Below are 16,012 nucleotides of genomic sequence, written 5' to 3'. Positions count from 1 at the left end.
TGGACCGCAACTCGTGTGCTCCGGCGGGCCTGCTCCAATTGCTACGGGGCCTCCCGCGTGGGACGGGACGGAGGACGAGGACCGGACGTTGGCAGACCACCAGGGCGGGGCCTGTCCTCGTCAAAGAGCTAAGCACAGGGGCCGGAATCCCCCCCGCCTCCGCCAGCTCTCAGAGCAGGAATCTCATGGGCACCCCCCAGCACACGGGCATGCGAAGAGCGCCCCGGCTGCAGAGGGAGGGCAGAGCGGAGAGGCGGGGAGCATTCCCCTTCAAATAGCTCGACCACGAGACAGGAGGCCAGCCCGGTCCCTCTTGAAGAACAGCTGGTTCTCCTGTTCTTCCTGCCTCAGACCATCCATTCTCCTTCAAGCAGGGACCTCTGCAGGCAGCCCCCTTCAGCCACATGGCAGCAAACGGCGACGGCCGCTTTGCAACCGCAGCGTCTGCGCAGGCCGGATGACGTGGCCCAATGAGCCAGCGCCATGAGGTTAGGGGGCGTTTAATGCTGGGGGGGGGAGGCAAATCCCCAGCTCTGAACTTCTAGCTAAAATATTGCCAATAAGCTGTCGGCAAAATGCCGTGAAACGCCCTCGGGGCTTCGCAGCCTCTCTCAGCCCAGCGTTTAACCTTTTCAGTGTTTTCAGGTTTACGGAAAAAATGACTCCTTAATCAGGAGGAGGCTGCACTCAAATCTAGCACTCTGAATTCACGCTCTCACTTACATAAGGGATTCAGGCAGGGAGCTGAAACAATACCAGTGACTTATGTAACTCACCTGCACCGCAGGCGCTAGCGAGGCCTCGGCACAGGCTGCACAAACCTCACATTCGCACTTTGCTTATTGCAAAGAAATCAGCTTCAAAATTCCCGGTTTCTGAGCATTCGCGGGTGGAGCCGAAACGCTCCCCAAGAGAGAACAGGGGAAGAGTGGCGAAAATTCACTTGCAAAGACAAAGGAATATTTAAAAAAAAATAACCAACTGGCTCCACGGCGCTTCCTCCCCCACTGGCTCCTTGGGCCCAGTGAATTTCGCATTTTGATTGTTGTTGAACGTGTATTGTTCAGAGGAGAAAATAAAGCACTTTCCATACAAATATTTAAGTAACAAATGCAAGAAGCAGCTCTGGGTGACCTCAGCCTGGAATCAAGCTAATTTGATCTTTGCCAACGAGGAAGTGGTGTGGCCTTGGCATTTAGGAAATCTACAGGCTCCTCCGTTAATGCCCGGTGCATTAGAAAACTCAAGCCTCCTGGTTAATCTCTTTAGCCCATGTCTCATATTTTGTGCCAAGTAGCTTAGCGATGGTTCGAATTTACAGAGCCAGCACCTGCCTGGGTTGCAAAAGCACCTATTGGAAAACCGGCCAGGCATTTATCACCAGGAAGAATAGCAACATTAAACAAAAATAAACCACGAGCGCCAATTTTGCTAAGTTGCCTTGAAATAGAACAGAATGTTTTCTGCCACATAAAGAAGGCAGCATTTCAAAAGCAGCACAGGAGACAGAGAAAGAGGGAATTTTTGGTGTGTGTCTAGATCCTTTGGGAAATTCCTCACATGGAAGTAGCATTAGGGGGTTTTTCCCCCTGAGAGAACTACAGCGTCTTTTTCCTGTGTCAAGTACCCGGTGCACTGCATGATCATTTCAGTGGTGGGGATGGAAGTGGTGGCCGCGTGGGCACATGCAAATGACGCTCCTCTTTGCAGCGCGCCTCGTTGAACTTTGCAGAAGATTCGTTGCTGCCGGGAGAGTGAAACGGGTTGGCTGCACAATGCACCGTTTGCAGAGACTGGGACGTGGGGACAGACCAGGGGTCTCCAACCTTTTAAAGCACAAGATCTGTCTTTGAATTTAAGTCAGTCCAGGATCTACCTCAAACCCAAGTAGCCCTGCTCCGCCCCTTTGCTGAGGCCCCACCCTCCTCACTCCTGTATCCCATCTTCACAGAGAGAGGGACAGAGAGACATCAGTGCCCCCCTGCCTCTGTCTCCCCCACTCTGCACAGCAAGCAGGAAGCTCCCAAGGGCAGCTCTGAGGCTCTGGGCCGGGGCAGCTGGGCAGTGGTAGGAGGGCAGCTGCAGTGCCAGAGCTTGCTAGCCTCCCAGCCAAACCAATCAGGATCACCTGCCAGACGCTCCAAGATCTACCGGTAGATCCCGATCGACTGGTTGGTGAGCCCTGGTACAGACACACAGCAAGCCCTTTTCTAGCTTGCTTCCGTTTTCGACCCTGACCTCCCTCCTGCCTTGGTGTGGCGTAGTGGGGGGGCTGTCTGCTCTGTAACCCGGGGTCCCCTGCGCTGTGAGTGTGATTCCCACTGACTCCCCCACATGTGGATTGGCCCAGACCCCTAGGTCCAGCCCGGGCAGTTAGAAAAGCTCTTCCCAGGGGGAGAGACAAAGGGAGGGAGGTGGAGACGGACACCAGGTGTTGGGGAAGGGGCAGCTGCTGGCTGGAAAACACGAAGGGAACAACCTAAGCTGAGGACTGAGGGTCTGGGGGGGGGAGGCGATGGATCCCCCTAACCTTAGGGGTCTGAGGCACCCTGGCCTTGACTCTGGTAAGCACATCACGTCTAGGCTGGGCTGTATCCCGGAGAAGCAATAACCCCCTTCTGTTCTACTGGCTGGCGGAGTCTGTTCTCGCTGCTACAGGGGTGCAGGACCAGGGGAACCCCGACTGCGCCGTCACACTTGGCACCGCTCATGTCCATTCGTGCTCCTCTGGGTACCCGTGTGGCAAGTCTCCGAGGGGTAGTCGGGTGAGGCTGGTTCAGCAAAAGCAACGAAGAGTCCAGTGGCACTGGAAACACGAACACGTTTACTTGGGCACAGTGGGGACGCCGGATACGTCTGACACGGGGGGGCCGCCCACGAAAGCCGATGCCCAAATAAACGTGGACACCTTTGAGGTGCCAGCGGACTCCTTGTTGGTCTGGTTATAAACAGGCCTGGGAGCGGATTCCCATCGGATACAGAATGGAGAAGAGAGACCACAAACTAGGCATCGCTAGGGGGCGAGAGGCTCCTCCGCCCCTCGTGGGCCAAGGCCCGCTGCGCCTCTCCCTCCCCTCGGCGGACCAGGAGTCAGATGAGCTCCCTTCGTAGCCAGGAGCCGCTTGAACACCCGCGAGCCCCACATAAAAGTCTCTTTCCCACAAGGGCAGGGTCGGATCACGGCCCCCTGACACCTCCCCGATTGCCCCTGAGCAAAGCCAGGACGCTGGGGGCGGAGCTGGCAGAGCACCAGGGCGCAGGGCGATGGAGGGAGGGAGACCCCCCACGCCTGAGTCCAGCTCACCCTCTCCCGAAGGGCCCTCCCGGGGCGGGGCTGGGGGCCGTTGACATGTCGCTATCAGGCTGTTTGGTGTGACTGGTCCAGGCTGGACGTATGCAGGGCCTTTTGTCCAGCCTAGTCCGGGCGCCCTGAGCCATGGGCTTCCCACCCCTTTCCCTTGGCTTTGGCCAACTTCCTTTGCAAAAAACTCTTCAGTCTAATAGGCTGCCTTTACCGATCGTAATTTCACCCCATTATTGTTTGCCACCCCTGTTGCATCATCCTCCATAGGCCGGTTGTTTAGCCGCCTTTAGGTCTCGTTTGCACTTACCGGTAGGGTTGCCAAATGGCTTAACAAAAAATACCAAACACTCCTCCCCCTCAAAACAACAACAAAAAAAACCACACTGGGAAAAAATTCTGTTGCGAAAAAAAAGGGGGGGGGAGACCAAAATTGTTAAGCAAAAAAAAAAAAAAGGGTGCTGTGCCTTTAAATGGCCCCACGCACCTCACTCCCCTGCCTGACGCAGCAGGGGAAAATAGTCCCCACAGGGCTTCCCGCACTCCTCACTCCCCCACCCCGGCCAGACACTGCAGGGGAACATTGTCCCTGACAGGCTTCCGTCCAAGGGAAACAGGAAATCCCGGACATTTCACATGTCCCGTATTTTCTGGGGTTTTTTACTGGATGGGGTAACCAAATACCGAACTGTCCGGGCAAAAACCAGACACCTGACAACCCTACTTACCGGGAGATCTACGCTGTAGGGATCAATCTCCCGGGGATCGATTTAGTGGGTCTAGAGAAGACCCACTAAATCGAGTGCTGATCGCGCTCCTGTCAACTCCATGAGGTCGAGAAGAGTAAAGGGAGAGTTTCTCCCATCGACGCTCCGCAGTGGAGATGCTACAGTAACTCAGACTAAGATACGTTGACTCCAGCTACACTATTCACGTAGCTGGAGTTGGGCACCTTGGTTCAACATTGCCCCCTTGTGTAGACCTGGCATCAAACACGTCCTTCCTTACTGGGATCAATTCCTGCAGCTGCCCAACCCAATCAATGCTTCGGAGGAGGCGCCTCCATTCAGTGCTGCCCATACCAAGGAACCTTCACAACTCCCCCCATAGACAATTCCGTGATTTACCCAGGATATGACAAGATGTCTATGACAGAGCTAGAAACAGACCCCAAGAATCCTGAGTCCTCGCCCTTTGCGCTAACCACTGGACAGCACGCCCCTCGATGTAGCTAGTCTGCCCGTGAAATGGGACAGTAACTCAAGGTACTACATACCGGTCTCTCTGGCGACATCATTGATGAAATCCCCATGGGAATTTTGGCACCAAAGTTTCCTAAAGTGTGAAGTGAGACAGTGAATGTGCAGAACAGAAATGTGCCTTCTTTCAGCAGGCCCTCGCGTTTGCTCCCCCAAGGGCCTGACGGGCTGTCTGAAGAACTGCAGTTGGTTTTCAGGGCTGCCAATCGGCTGGCGCGTGTGAACGTTTCTTTCTGTGGTTTGACACCAATTTCCTGCTCCTCCCGCACCCCACCCCATGTAAATCAGTGTTAAAGTGCTGCTCCGCCTGCAGGGAAGGCCGTGCTATTCCAGGCCAGCTGCAGGGGCCGGCAGGCAGCACAGAGGCCCTGGGCACCAACTTGCAGGTGCACCCTTAGGTGCAGGCAGTGGCAGTAGGGCCCAGAGCGGCATACCATCACCTATTTTCTCAGCCCACAGAAAAGGAATGAGATTTCTCCCGTGCGTACTGGCACCTGTTTTCCTGGGGCGGCTAGGCTCCTGATGGAAGCCTGATCAGGATGCACGGTGTTTTTTTTCTGGCTCTTAAAGGGACCACGACAGCATTTTGACCCCCAGCATTTTTTTTTTTTTTTGGCTTTGCTCAACAAGTTTGCCCCAAAGTACCGGCACCTCTTTTCTTACCAAAAAAAGCACTGGGTGTGGGGATGGAGAGCCCGAAAACCGTTTTCTTCCTTGCTGGCACAAGGGCTCTGGTCACTCCTGGTGCCGTGTCTTACTGACGGAGGAACCCCCCATCCGCTCCCCTCGAAGGCGTGAGTGACCCACGGACCCTCGAGGGACGGATCCCACTCGCGCCAAGTGGCAACCTGAACACAAAGCGCAGGTCCCAGAACGGGTGTGTTACCTTTGCTGGGGACGCTCTTCGGCGGGGGGTCTTTCTGCCCCTGGCTGGGCCCGGCGCTGTCTGGCGCGGAGGGACCCCGCTTCCCACTCGGCCAGGACGCGGTATTCCTTGGACTTGACAGGTAGTTGATTGGATGGGAGCAGTTCTGCAACGACACAACCCTCAGGGCTCTGCGGCACAGCAGCCGTCAACGGGCTTGGATGCCGGGCTGCACGTGACACGTCTCTGACCACTGTTTCCTTAACGATCGATCGCTGCCTTGCCAACAAGGCTCCTCCCCAGCCCACGTGGATGCTCCCGGCCGGTCGGAGGCAACTGCTCCAACCACAGACCCGGGGCATGTTCTCCCCCGTCCCTGGGGCTGTTCAGGACAAGGGTGTCCCCCGACTCCATGATCCTCAGATGCCAGGTCCATTCACAAGACAGTCCCAGGGCCACGTTTCATCCTCCCACGCCTGCCCGGGGCCTCAGCGAGAACCCACGCGTCTCACGGAGCGAAGATTTGGCTCCAAACCTGGATTCAAGGGGGCTGGGGAACGGGAGCGCCCTGGGTTTTAAAGACAAAAGTCTCACGTAGACCAGAACACGGGGAGAGGCCTTTTGCCCGGCCCTGGAATCCGTCCCACCCCCCACGCTGCTCGGGTGTGTGGATGAGAAATAGCTCCTCTCCCCCACCCCCGACACAGCCCAATCCAAAGCGGGGGCAGGACGGGACGTTTCCGCGTCTGGGCCTTTCTTTGGAGTCTGCGGGTGTTTAGACCGGGGTGGGCAATAATTTTTGCCCGGAAGCCACTTAAAAATTTTTTGAAGTAGCCCCAGGCTACCCGGAAGGGGTGGGGCCTAAACAGAAAGGGGGCGGGGCTACCCCACCCCCAGACCATGATTGGTCTGGCGGTAGGGGAGACCCTTTGCCCCCCCTTCCCACTAGGCACCCATGCCCTGAAAGAGGCTTGGCACGCTCCCCCACCCCCAGGCCAATCAGGGCGCGGGAAGCCTCCTTCCACCCTATGAGGAGCACGTGGCACTTTGAAGCACCGCAGGCTCCTTGCAGGGCGGGGGCAGAGCAGGAAAGGCCTTGGGCACCTCCCCGCCCACAGGCCCTGATTGGCTTGCAGGCAGGGGAGCAGCAGAGCCTCCGCGGGCCGGATCCACCCGCTCGATCTGGCTCACAGAGGCCCTTGTGTCCACCCTGGTTTAGACTGAAATCCCCAGAGAGACTGTGGAGGGCTAAGACGGTTTGGCCAGGTGGGAAGAAGAAACCAGCCTGCTCCATAGGACGCCCCATCGGGCCTCGGCTGTCAGAGGCGGGCGGATCATCTGTCTGTAGGGAGGGACTCCCACTGGATTCTGTGCTGCCGTTTTGGGGGGGGACACAAACCAAGTTTCCCAGCAATCCACTGTTCTGAGCACCCCCCCGCCCCACCCGCCCCGTCCCGTCCTCTGAAAGCAGCCCGAGCGTAGAGGAGCCGGAGCAGCGTCCCTGCCTCACACTCACAGTGAAGGAGAGCGCTTTCTTCTTCTCCTTCATCCTCTGGATGGCGTTCCTCACCTGGAAGGTGAGCAGAGACATGAGGCAGGGCTGGCGCTGCCCCACGGGAACCACGGCCTCCTCCCAACGGGTCCCGGGGGCACCAGCCACAGCTGCCCTGGGAGCAAAGAGCCAGGCCAGGAGAGCAACTTGGGTCTTTGCTGGGAGTCTGGTTGCCAAACTGCTCCCCAGGCGGGTCCGCGTCCCGCGAGCGCGCCCCTTACCTCACTGTTATAGACAGCATAGACCAGGAAAATGTACAAGCCCTGGAAGGGAGAGAAAACACCAAGTAGTACAGGCTCGCAGGAGATGGTTTCCGGTTTCAAAGTGGGAAGTGAGTGGGGTCTTTGGGGGGGAGGGGGGCTCTATCCACATTGGTCAGAGTCCAGCTGAGCCCTCCCCTCGGTCTCCGAGCTCTGCCTGTGAATCAGGGCGCTGGCCCCTCGGAGCGTCACTGGCCGGGGAAAGCCCCCGTGTAGATCCGTCGCACCCTGGCTGCTGGTGCAGAGGCGGAAGGATCAGCTGCGACCTCTCTCCTGGGGTCTCCTTCCTAGCCCGTCACTTCAAGACGTGGAGGAGAACTACGGACTCAGCTCATATGGCCTGCTCCCGTGTCAGAGCCAGAGGCGTTCTCCCCCAGAGCTGCTCGCCTCACGAGTTAAGCAAACGAGCCTTCCACAACCCTACCCAAGCAATGGGGATCATTCCACGGATAACTGCAAGCCCCTGCACATGCACTCGCCCGGAACGTCCTGCATCTCCCCCGGACACTGCAGAGAACTTCCGCTGAGAGGAGCGGCCTTGGAATCCTAGAATCCTAGAGCTGGCAGGGACCTCAGGAGGCATCAAGTCCTCAAGGCAGGACCAACCCCAACTCCATCATCCCAGCCAGGGCTCTGTCAAGCTGAGACTTAAACCCCTCTAGGGATGGAGATTCCACCCCCTCCCCGGGGATCCCAGCCCAGCGCTTCCCCACCCGCCTAGGGAAACAGTTTTTCTACTGTCCAACTCAGACCTCCCCCACTGCAGCGTGAGCCCATCGCTCCTCGTTCTGCCCCCTGTCACCCCTGAGACCAGCCTCTCTCCAGCCTCTTTGGAACCTCCCTTCAGGAAGCTGCAGGCTGCTCTCAAACCCCCTCACTCTGCTCTTCTGCAGACTGAACAAGCCCAAATCCCTCAGCCTCTCCTCCTAGGTCATGTGCTCCAGCCCCCGCATCATTTTGGTCACCCTCCGGGGGTCCCTCCCCAATGCGTCCACATCCTTCCTGTAATGGGGGGCCCAGAACTGGACACAACACTCCAGATGTGGCCTCACCAGAGCCGAATAAAGTGGATCCATCACTTCTCTGGATCTGCTGGCCAGGCTCCTCCTAATGCCGCCCAACGTGCCATTCGCCTTCTGGGCTACACGGGCGCCCTGTTGGCTCACATCCAGCTCCTCCCCCACTGGAATCCCCGGGGCCTTTTCTGCAGAGCTGCCGCTTAGCCAGTCGGTCCCCAGGCTGCCGCAGTGTTTGGGATTCTTCCGTCCCCAGGGCAGGACCCTGCACTCGGCCTTGCCGAACCTCATCCAATTTCGTGTGGCCCAATCCTCGTGTGCCACGAGGCGAGCACAGATGGCTGCGGCCAGTCCCCGGCTTTTGCATGGGTGGAGGAGAACCAGACGACAGGGCCTTTCCCTTCTCAGTGTGATCCCTCCCTCTGTGCCAGACCAGCACAGCTGAGCCGTGGCCGGCTGCGCTCCTCCCGCTTCCCCGAAAGGCATGCTCGGGTGGCGAGGCGAACGAGTGCCGCGCACGGCCGTGGCTAGCCCAGCCGGGTCTCCTAGCTCAGGCACTAGTGGCTTGTGTACGAAGGGCAGGAGGTGCTCGGTTCGATCCCCACTGAAGCACGTCCCTGTTACTCCCCATGCTCGGGAGATCCAAGGTAAAGCGGGAGGCCCATCCGAAACCTCTTGCCACGGAGGTCGTGTGAGGCCCAAACCCACCCCCCTGGTCCTCCCTCCCCACTCCAAGAGGGCAGAAGCGGGGAGTGCAGAAACTCCAGCTGGCAAAGGCACATCTAGATCCCTGTGACCAGGCCCTGGGCTGGCAAGTGCCCCACCTAGAGCTCAAAATGGGGCTACGCACCAGGGACTCGTTAGCTTTAAATGAAGGAGTTTGCCCTTAAAGGCAGCCCTCTCTGGCCCGGCAGATTGATGTTCTATCTGCGGGGTGTTCCTTATCACCGCGAGATAAATCAGCCGCAGTAAGGAGAGTCATTCTTCTTGTCTTCCATGGGCCTTGCTCTTCATCTGAAAACTCTTGGCAAGCGCCGCGGTAGCAGAGCCCTGGCGCGGTGCCATGACCTGTCCTTCAAGCAGCAAAGCCGGTCACTCCTCCAGACCAGATTTCGAGAGCGGTTGCCAAGGCAGGTCTCCCTTGAAATACTCATCTTGTACAGAACTGAGGGATGGATGGGGGGGGGGAGGGCAGGAGGGAAGCCCTGCACAAAGAAGGCCCAGCTGCAGGAAGACGGGATGTGGCTAACACAGAGAACAGCATTAAACTGGCACCAAATCAATCACCAATCCAGCCCCAGCGGCCACGGGGCAAACAGAGCTTCTCCTGATTGGCCTGCGCAGCACCTTGCACAACCTCAAGAGAGAGTCACAAGTGAGAAGACAGCCATGAAAGACTCAGACTTCAGCGGAGAGTGGGTCGTACTGATCCAGGGCAGGACAGCGAGTTAGGAGAGCGGATCTCCATTCCCAGTTCTCCCACCGACCTGTTGTCTGACTATGGCCTTCACCACTCTGTGTCTCAGTTGCTCCATCTGTAAAATGGGGATAGCGAAATCTACCCATCTTCGCAGAACCCTTGCGCTGAAATCCTGGCCCCAGTGAACTCAATGGTATGTAACGGAGCCAGGATTTCACCCCGGACTCGGCAGACGGCGCATGTGGGAGTTTTCAGAGCACTCTCCAGCTGCTCCCATTGACACCAAAGCGAGCAGTGGTGGAACAAGGCAGGCACCTCTGAAGAGCCCTCCGACCAGTGCTTGTTTGCTTCCTAGATGCATAACTTTACACTGGCTGTATTAAAACATGCCTGGTTTGCTGGTGACCAGCTCAACACATAATCCAGATTACTCTGTATCAGGGTCCGGTCCTCCTCATTATTTACCACTGTGTGTGTGTCATCTCGTGACTTTATCAATGGTGCTCTTATGTTTTCTTACAGGGCCCCGCTAAAAACGTTGAACAGCGTCGAGCCAAGAGCCTGTGGGACCCAACCAGAAACACGCCCCATCAATGATGACTTAGAATTACATTTTGAGAGCTCTGAGTTAAGACAGTTTTTACCCCATTTACTGGGTGTCATGTTAATTTTACATCGTTCGAGCTTTCACCGATTTGTAATCTCATCCAAAAAAATCAAGGTAAATTGACAGCATCTACTTGCAATAGCGACATTAATTATACACCCTCTTTTAATTCTCTTGAGTCCCGTATCAGCCACTCCATGATCTTACAACATAAGAACATAAGAGCGGCCGTACTGGGTCAGACCAAAGGTCCATCTAGCCCAGTAGCCTGTCGGCCGACAGTGGCCAGCACCAGGTGCCCCAGAGAGGGTGGACCGAAGACAATGATCAAGCGATTTGTCTCCTGCCATCCTTCTCCAGCCTCTGACAAACAGAGGCCAGGGACACCATTTTATCCCCTGGCTAATAGCCTTTTATGGACCTAACCTCCATGAAATTATCTAGCTTCTCCTTAAACTCTATTATAGTCCTAGCCTTCACAGCCTCCTCTGGCAAGGAGTTCCTCAGGTTGACTACACGCTGTGTGAAGAAGAACTTTCTTTGATTAGGATCTTGCCTGGGATCAACGTCTGACTGCCAAACCAATAATTACCCAGGTCATCCCATTGATCCTTTTTAAAAATGAGAACATTCGTTTTCTTCCAATCTTGTGGAACCTCTCCAGTGTGCCAGGACGTAGTGAAAATCAACATGATCAGTCCAATGAGATCCTCAGTCAGCTCTTTTAAAACTCTTGGATGCAAATAATCCAGACATGCTGATTTAAAAAAATCTAATTTCAGGAGGGTCCATTTAACACAGGGGTGGGCAAAAGGGACTCCGCGGGCCAGATCCGGCCTGCCAAGCACAGGGCGGAAGGAGACATCACGCGCTTCCTCCCATCTCCAAGCCCTGATTGGCCTGGGGGTGGAGGAGCACGCAAAGTTTCCTTCTCCCCTTCCCCGCTCCCTGCGAGGAGCTCATGGCACTTCAAAGTGCCTTACGCTTGCGCAGGGCGGGAGCAGGGCAAGGGAAGCTTCGCAAAGCTCCCCTGCCCCCAGGCCACTCAAGGCTTGGGGGTGGGGCAGCGCGTGACATCACCTCTACTTTGAAGTGCCACATGCTCCTCGCAGGGTGGGGGTAGGGCAGGAGGAGGCTTTGCGCGCTCTTCCCTGCCCCCAGGCCAATCAGGGCCTGGGGGTGGGGGAGTGTATGAAGCCTCTTCCCGCCCTGCCAGGGGCATGGGTGTCTAGAGGGAAGGGGGGGCAAAGGGGCTCCCCTACCCCCAGACCAATTATGGTCTGGGGATGGGGAAGCCCAGGAGCATTCTGGGCCCACCCCTTCCAGATTAGGCCACGCCCCATCTGGAGTGGCCCCCAGCCAAAAATTATTGCCCGCCCCTGCTTTAACACCATCCTGGGATACTAGCGGAATGGAAACAGTCTTATCAGACTATGTGATGACATCATTTCCCCCGAAATAGACAGCAGAAATATTTACCGAACACATCTGCTATTTTTGCATGATTGTTGAGGTTTCTACCTTTTCCATCTGGGCACGGCTGAGAGCCCTTGTCAGGGTGCCTGGCATAAACTTCTTGGCATAACTCTGTTACTCAAAGTTACCCCTCGTGTCTCTTGCCTTCCTTTATCAGTTTTCTACAATTCCTAACTTCTGATTTGTATTAAATACTTTCAGCTGCCCCCTTCTTCCTTTTGTTATATATTATTTTTCTATTTGTATAGCTTCCCCTCTAATTTAGGGGTTGATGTTCTTATGGCCTTCCTCCTCAGCTAGGGAGATTGTGACTTGTTGGGAATCCAGGGAAGTGTTCTTAGACAATTTCCAATTATTAGTCACATTTTTCTGGTAAAAAGCTGATTTAGCTCATAACCGTGTTCAGCTTTGTGAAATTGGCCTTTTGAAATCACCAAGTATGTCCATCGCTGGTCTGGACTTTAGTCCTTTTTTGCACGTTATAAATGTGATCACGTCATGACCACTTGTACCCACGTGACTATTCATTTTTAGTTCGATGAGCCATTCCTCTTCTTCTGTCAAGATGAGGCCTGGCGCGGAATTCCCCTGAGTTGGAGGCAACATGTTTTGAGTTACGAAACTGTCATCTCTACTGGTTAGAAATGCAAAGGATATTACAGTGCTGGCAGCGAGCGCGCGCCAGCCTTGGTGAATGATTGTCCATTGTTTTATGTTCAGGGACATGGCTGCGTGTGCACCGCGACAAGCACATTCATAGATTGTCATGGTGTTAATACAGCGCTGTCCAGTCAAGCATCTCAAAGTGTTCGACATCAGTGAATTTAGCCGCAGTCCCGCCCCCCTCCTGGGAAGTATTAGTGTTATTAACCCCATTTTGCAGAGGGGAAAAGTGAGGTATTGAAAGGTAAAGAGACCATTCGACACTGCAAAGGGAGTCCGAGATAGTAATGCCAATGGAAGCCACATCTCATGAGACCCAGGCCTGGACCAATCCTAGGATGGCTCTTCCTACCGCCCACGCTCAATAAAAACAAAGGCTGTTACCCCGTAAGGAAGTCAGTCCCCTGGCCTCAGCATTCAGCACCGAACAAAGTGTTCACGGAACCCACTGCCGAGCAGCCTGTCACTTTTCTAAGGGCCTAGTTCCGTCAGCAATTCGCAGCTGGCCACAGCCCGGCAGTGTGCCATACCGCTCTCCGGTGCCGTGTTTTCTTCTGCCACCGGCGGGCTAGGAGAGCACTGAGCCGGGTTTGGCTCTGACGTGCGGGCTAACCTTGAAGACAGATGTGAATTGCCCCAGACAAACAGAACACGAGTCAACAACAGCAAAAAGTTGTCTGCTACCACGTTGCCGCATGAATAAACAAGCGTGCTTTAAACGCAAGTCAAAGGTGAACTGCTGCAGAATTCTCTCTGAATAGGCCAAGCAGCAGAGAGCTGGAAAAGTGATGTTATTGTCTCTGCTTTCCCTTTACTCTGTAGCCTTCTGGTCAGGATCCGAACTCCTCCTCCTGGGTAATCTTCTAATTAGAATAACCTTCCTGGGTAAAGGGGAGAAGGCAAATGAAGACACTATATTCATGGGCGAAACTCCCCCGCCCCTCTGTTTGACTGTACGGTGAACAAGGGCGCCTTTGCTGTGATTTATGACAAAGTGATTACAGAGATTATTTTTTTTAAAGAAGAAGACAAAAGACAGAAAGAAAGGAACTAGCAGCTCCTAGCTCACCTCCGCGGTGGGGTTTCATGTGATTCATGATAGATCAACTCCCCGCACGCGCCTCACCCCGAGGAGGGTGCTTAAAAAGGCCGGGGCTCGTCCCCTGCAGCCGTGAACTCTGCCGCCGCGTGAAAACGGTGCCCCAACGGGGACTCACAACAGAGGACCGCAGCCCAGAGGCCAGTGTGAGGAGAGGGGGGTGGATGGCAGACCAGGTCCCAGTGTCCATGGTGAGGCAGCCTTGTTCCGGGCGTCACCGGAGAAGGCAAAGGCCGAATGAGCCATGGAAAACCAACTCCCCTCTTCCAGCCGGGGTGAGGCACATTAGCAGCACAGAGTGAGGAAGCTGGTGCCACCCGTCTCGGGGATACACACAGGAGGACAGTCCGGAGGGCTGCCAAATTCGGCCAGGATCGCTCACCCCTGTGCCACAAGGCACTGGGACAGCAGGAGCAGAAATGCTTTGGGGGAGGCAGGCGGGGCAAAGGGAGACTCCCCACTGAGCCCAGGCATCCGGGAACAGGCAGAAATTCCCTCCAGCTCTTCCAAGGCGGGGGGGGGGTGGGGGGGTGGGACGAGGTTAAAATGCACCCCGCGGGGAAGGCTGACCGAGGCCCCGGCTTTAACGCCGACTCTTCTGAAGGGTTCGGCCCCCGCTGGGAAATAGATTGAAGACTAAACCAACCCGGATTCGAAAGAGGGCTGGTGCTGTTCTCGGCTCCCCTCAGAGCTGCACCGTTCCAGCAGCGATGCCAGAGGAGGCAAGTGGCATTGACACGATATTTAATTACAGCCGACAGGCCTCCTGTCAACCTTCCGACATCCTTAATAGCAGAAACACGGAGAGGTGGCCTCTGGCCGGCCTTGGGCCTTCACCATCTGACAGCAAACGGATGTGCTTTAGCAGCCCCGCACAGCTGGGCCAGCTCCAAGCACGGTCAGAGAACGCATGCGAGCAGCTATCCATCTTGTGCCCGTGGCAATAACGGCTTCATTTCAGCTATTGAGAGCCGGGAGTGGTTATTAAAGCGAAACCTGCCAAATGTGCCAGAATCAGGGGCCGGAGCCTCCCCCGCTCCGACACACAGACACCACTGGGGCCGTTCTCCGCCTGGGAGCAGGAAAACTGAACCAGGCACCGGACGCCTTTGCATCCCCGTCATCCAGAGTCTGGCTGCACGGTCCCTGAGGTGGCCAGGCCGCTCGCCTGGGATTTCGGAACGTGCGAGGGGCCTAGCGAACGCACAGCACCGAAGGGTCGGTTTCCATTCAAACCGACTTTTTTTTAAATTTCAACATTAAACTCATCCGAATCGGAACAGAATGCTCCCTGCCGGATCGCCGAGCCCGAAACTAGGGTTTTTTAACTCACCGAAAATTGCTAACGATGTTGCTTTCATCCCAGCCCTAAACGGGTTTTAATACTATTCCCCCTCCCCTCCTCTGCACACACACAACAGAGCTAGTCCAAGGCCCCCTGAGCTCAATATCAGAGCGCCCTGGGCTGCCCGGCGTCCAATTTAAGGCAGGCTCAGACTCAGGATACCATCAATATGGAGCACAGCACTTCCACACGGGGTGTTTACAGTTCGGCACATGCTCCAATATCTTCCCGGACTGGAGGCTGAAGAAAGCCTGTTCAAACCAGTGGGGATTTTCCATTGACCCCAGTGAGTTTTGTATCAGGAACAGCAAGCAGTCCTGGGCACCTCAAACATGAACAAATCTCTATCCAGAGTATCCGGAGCTGCCGTGGGCCCCCCCCCTCTTCCCCCACACCTTCCCCAGACGGTTTGCACGCTCTCCAGCTCCGTCTTCTCTCCACCCGGGCAGGAGCCGCTCTCCCCACAAGTCATGGTTTGCAGGCTCTCACTAGAATCCCACCCTTTGCCGGCCGCAATTCTCTGGCCAGCCGCTGGGTTTCAGCGCGCCTCTAGCTCCACCTACAGCCGCTCTCTCGCCAGGTGGAGGAAGGCTTTTGCACACCCGGTGGCTGACCCCTGGAGGCTCCGGCGCGTATGGTGCGCTCTGTGACCCCCCCTCCTCGCCATCGGGGGACCTGCTTTGAGGCGAGGGTTCTGCGAAAGGCTCGTTCTCAGCTGGACGGCCGCCAAGACTGCCCACAGCTGCTGCCTGTGACGTGTCTAATCGGCCCCCGCCCCGGTCTCTTTCCCAAATGGCCTCACGTTCCCTCAAGGAACCAACAAGCCTGTGACCCCAAGAAACACCCCGAAAAGCGAAAACGCTGCTTTCAGATAGAGTCTGGGTCGTGGCGCCAGTCTCGCGCGGGGGGCGATATTCGTCTGTGGTACGTGCGCGGCGGTACCGCCTGGGTACTCCAGCCCTGCACCAGGCCTTAGTGTCCTAGGTGCCATAGAAACGCAGGCCAGGGTCAGTCCCTGTGGCCCCCACGCCCAATCTGATTGGTGGCATCCCACAGCCCACGCCCTAGACACGACGGTGCCAAAACCCAGGACTCCGCCCGGCGCACAGCGGGGGCAGCCAGATCACAAGTAGGGGTGGCAAGGGCATC

At 56.2% G+C, this 16,012-nt stretch overlaps 1 protein-coding gene across 4 annotated transcripts in view; it reads right to left on the bottom strand.

Moving 5' to 3' along the window:
* The window catches only part of ADGRD2 (adhesion G protein-coupled receptor D2), a 97,020-nt gene that overhangs the window by 13,332 nt on the left and 67,676 nt on the right, over positions 1-16,012 (bottom strand). For 2 of the 4 annotated variants that reach the window (XM_075905671.1, XM_075905673.1), the window contains exons 21-25: positions 7,199-7,240; positions 6,942-6,995; positions 5,447-5,591; positions 4,578-4,636; positions 1,071-1,826 (exon numbers count right to left, since the gene is read on the bottom strand). In XM_075905671.1, coding sequence (XP_075761786.1) covers positions 1,644-1,826; positions 4,578-4,636; positions 5,447-5,591; positions 6,942-6,995; positions 7,199-7,240 — 483 coding nt within the window. In that variant the 3' untranslated portion in view covers positions 1,071-1,643. Of the gene's footprint in view, positions 1-1,069; positions 1,827-4,577; positions 4,637-5,446; positions 5,592-6,941; positions 6,996-7,198; positions 7,241-16,012 lie in introns of those variants that run through there. The other 2 variants (XM_075905669.1, XM_075905672.1) reach the window with 2 other exon arrangements.

Source organism: Pelodiscus sinensis, chromosome 22 (assembly GCF_049634645.1).
Source record: "Pelodiscus sinensis isolate JC-2024 chromosome 22, ASM4963464v1, whole genome shotgun sequence".
NCBI classification, from domain to species: domain Eukaryota; kingdom Metazoa; phylum Chordata; order Testudines; family Trionychidae; genus Pelodiscus; species Pelodiscus sinensis.
Note: the sequence above shows the minus strand (reverse complement) of the source record. Positions and strands in the feature narration are given on the sequence as shown.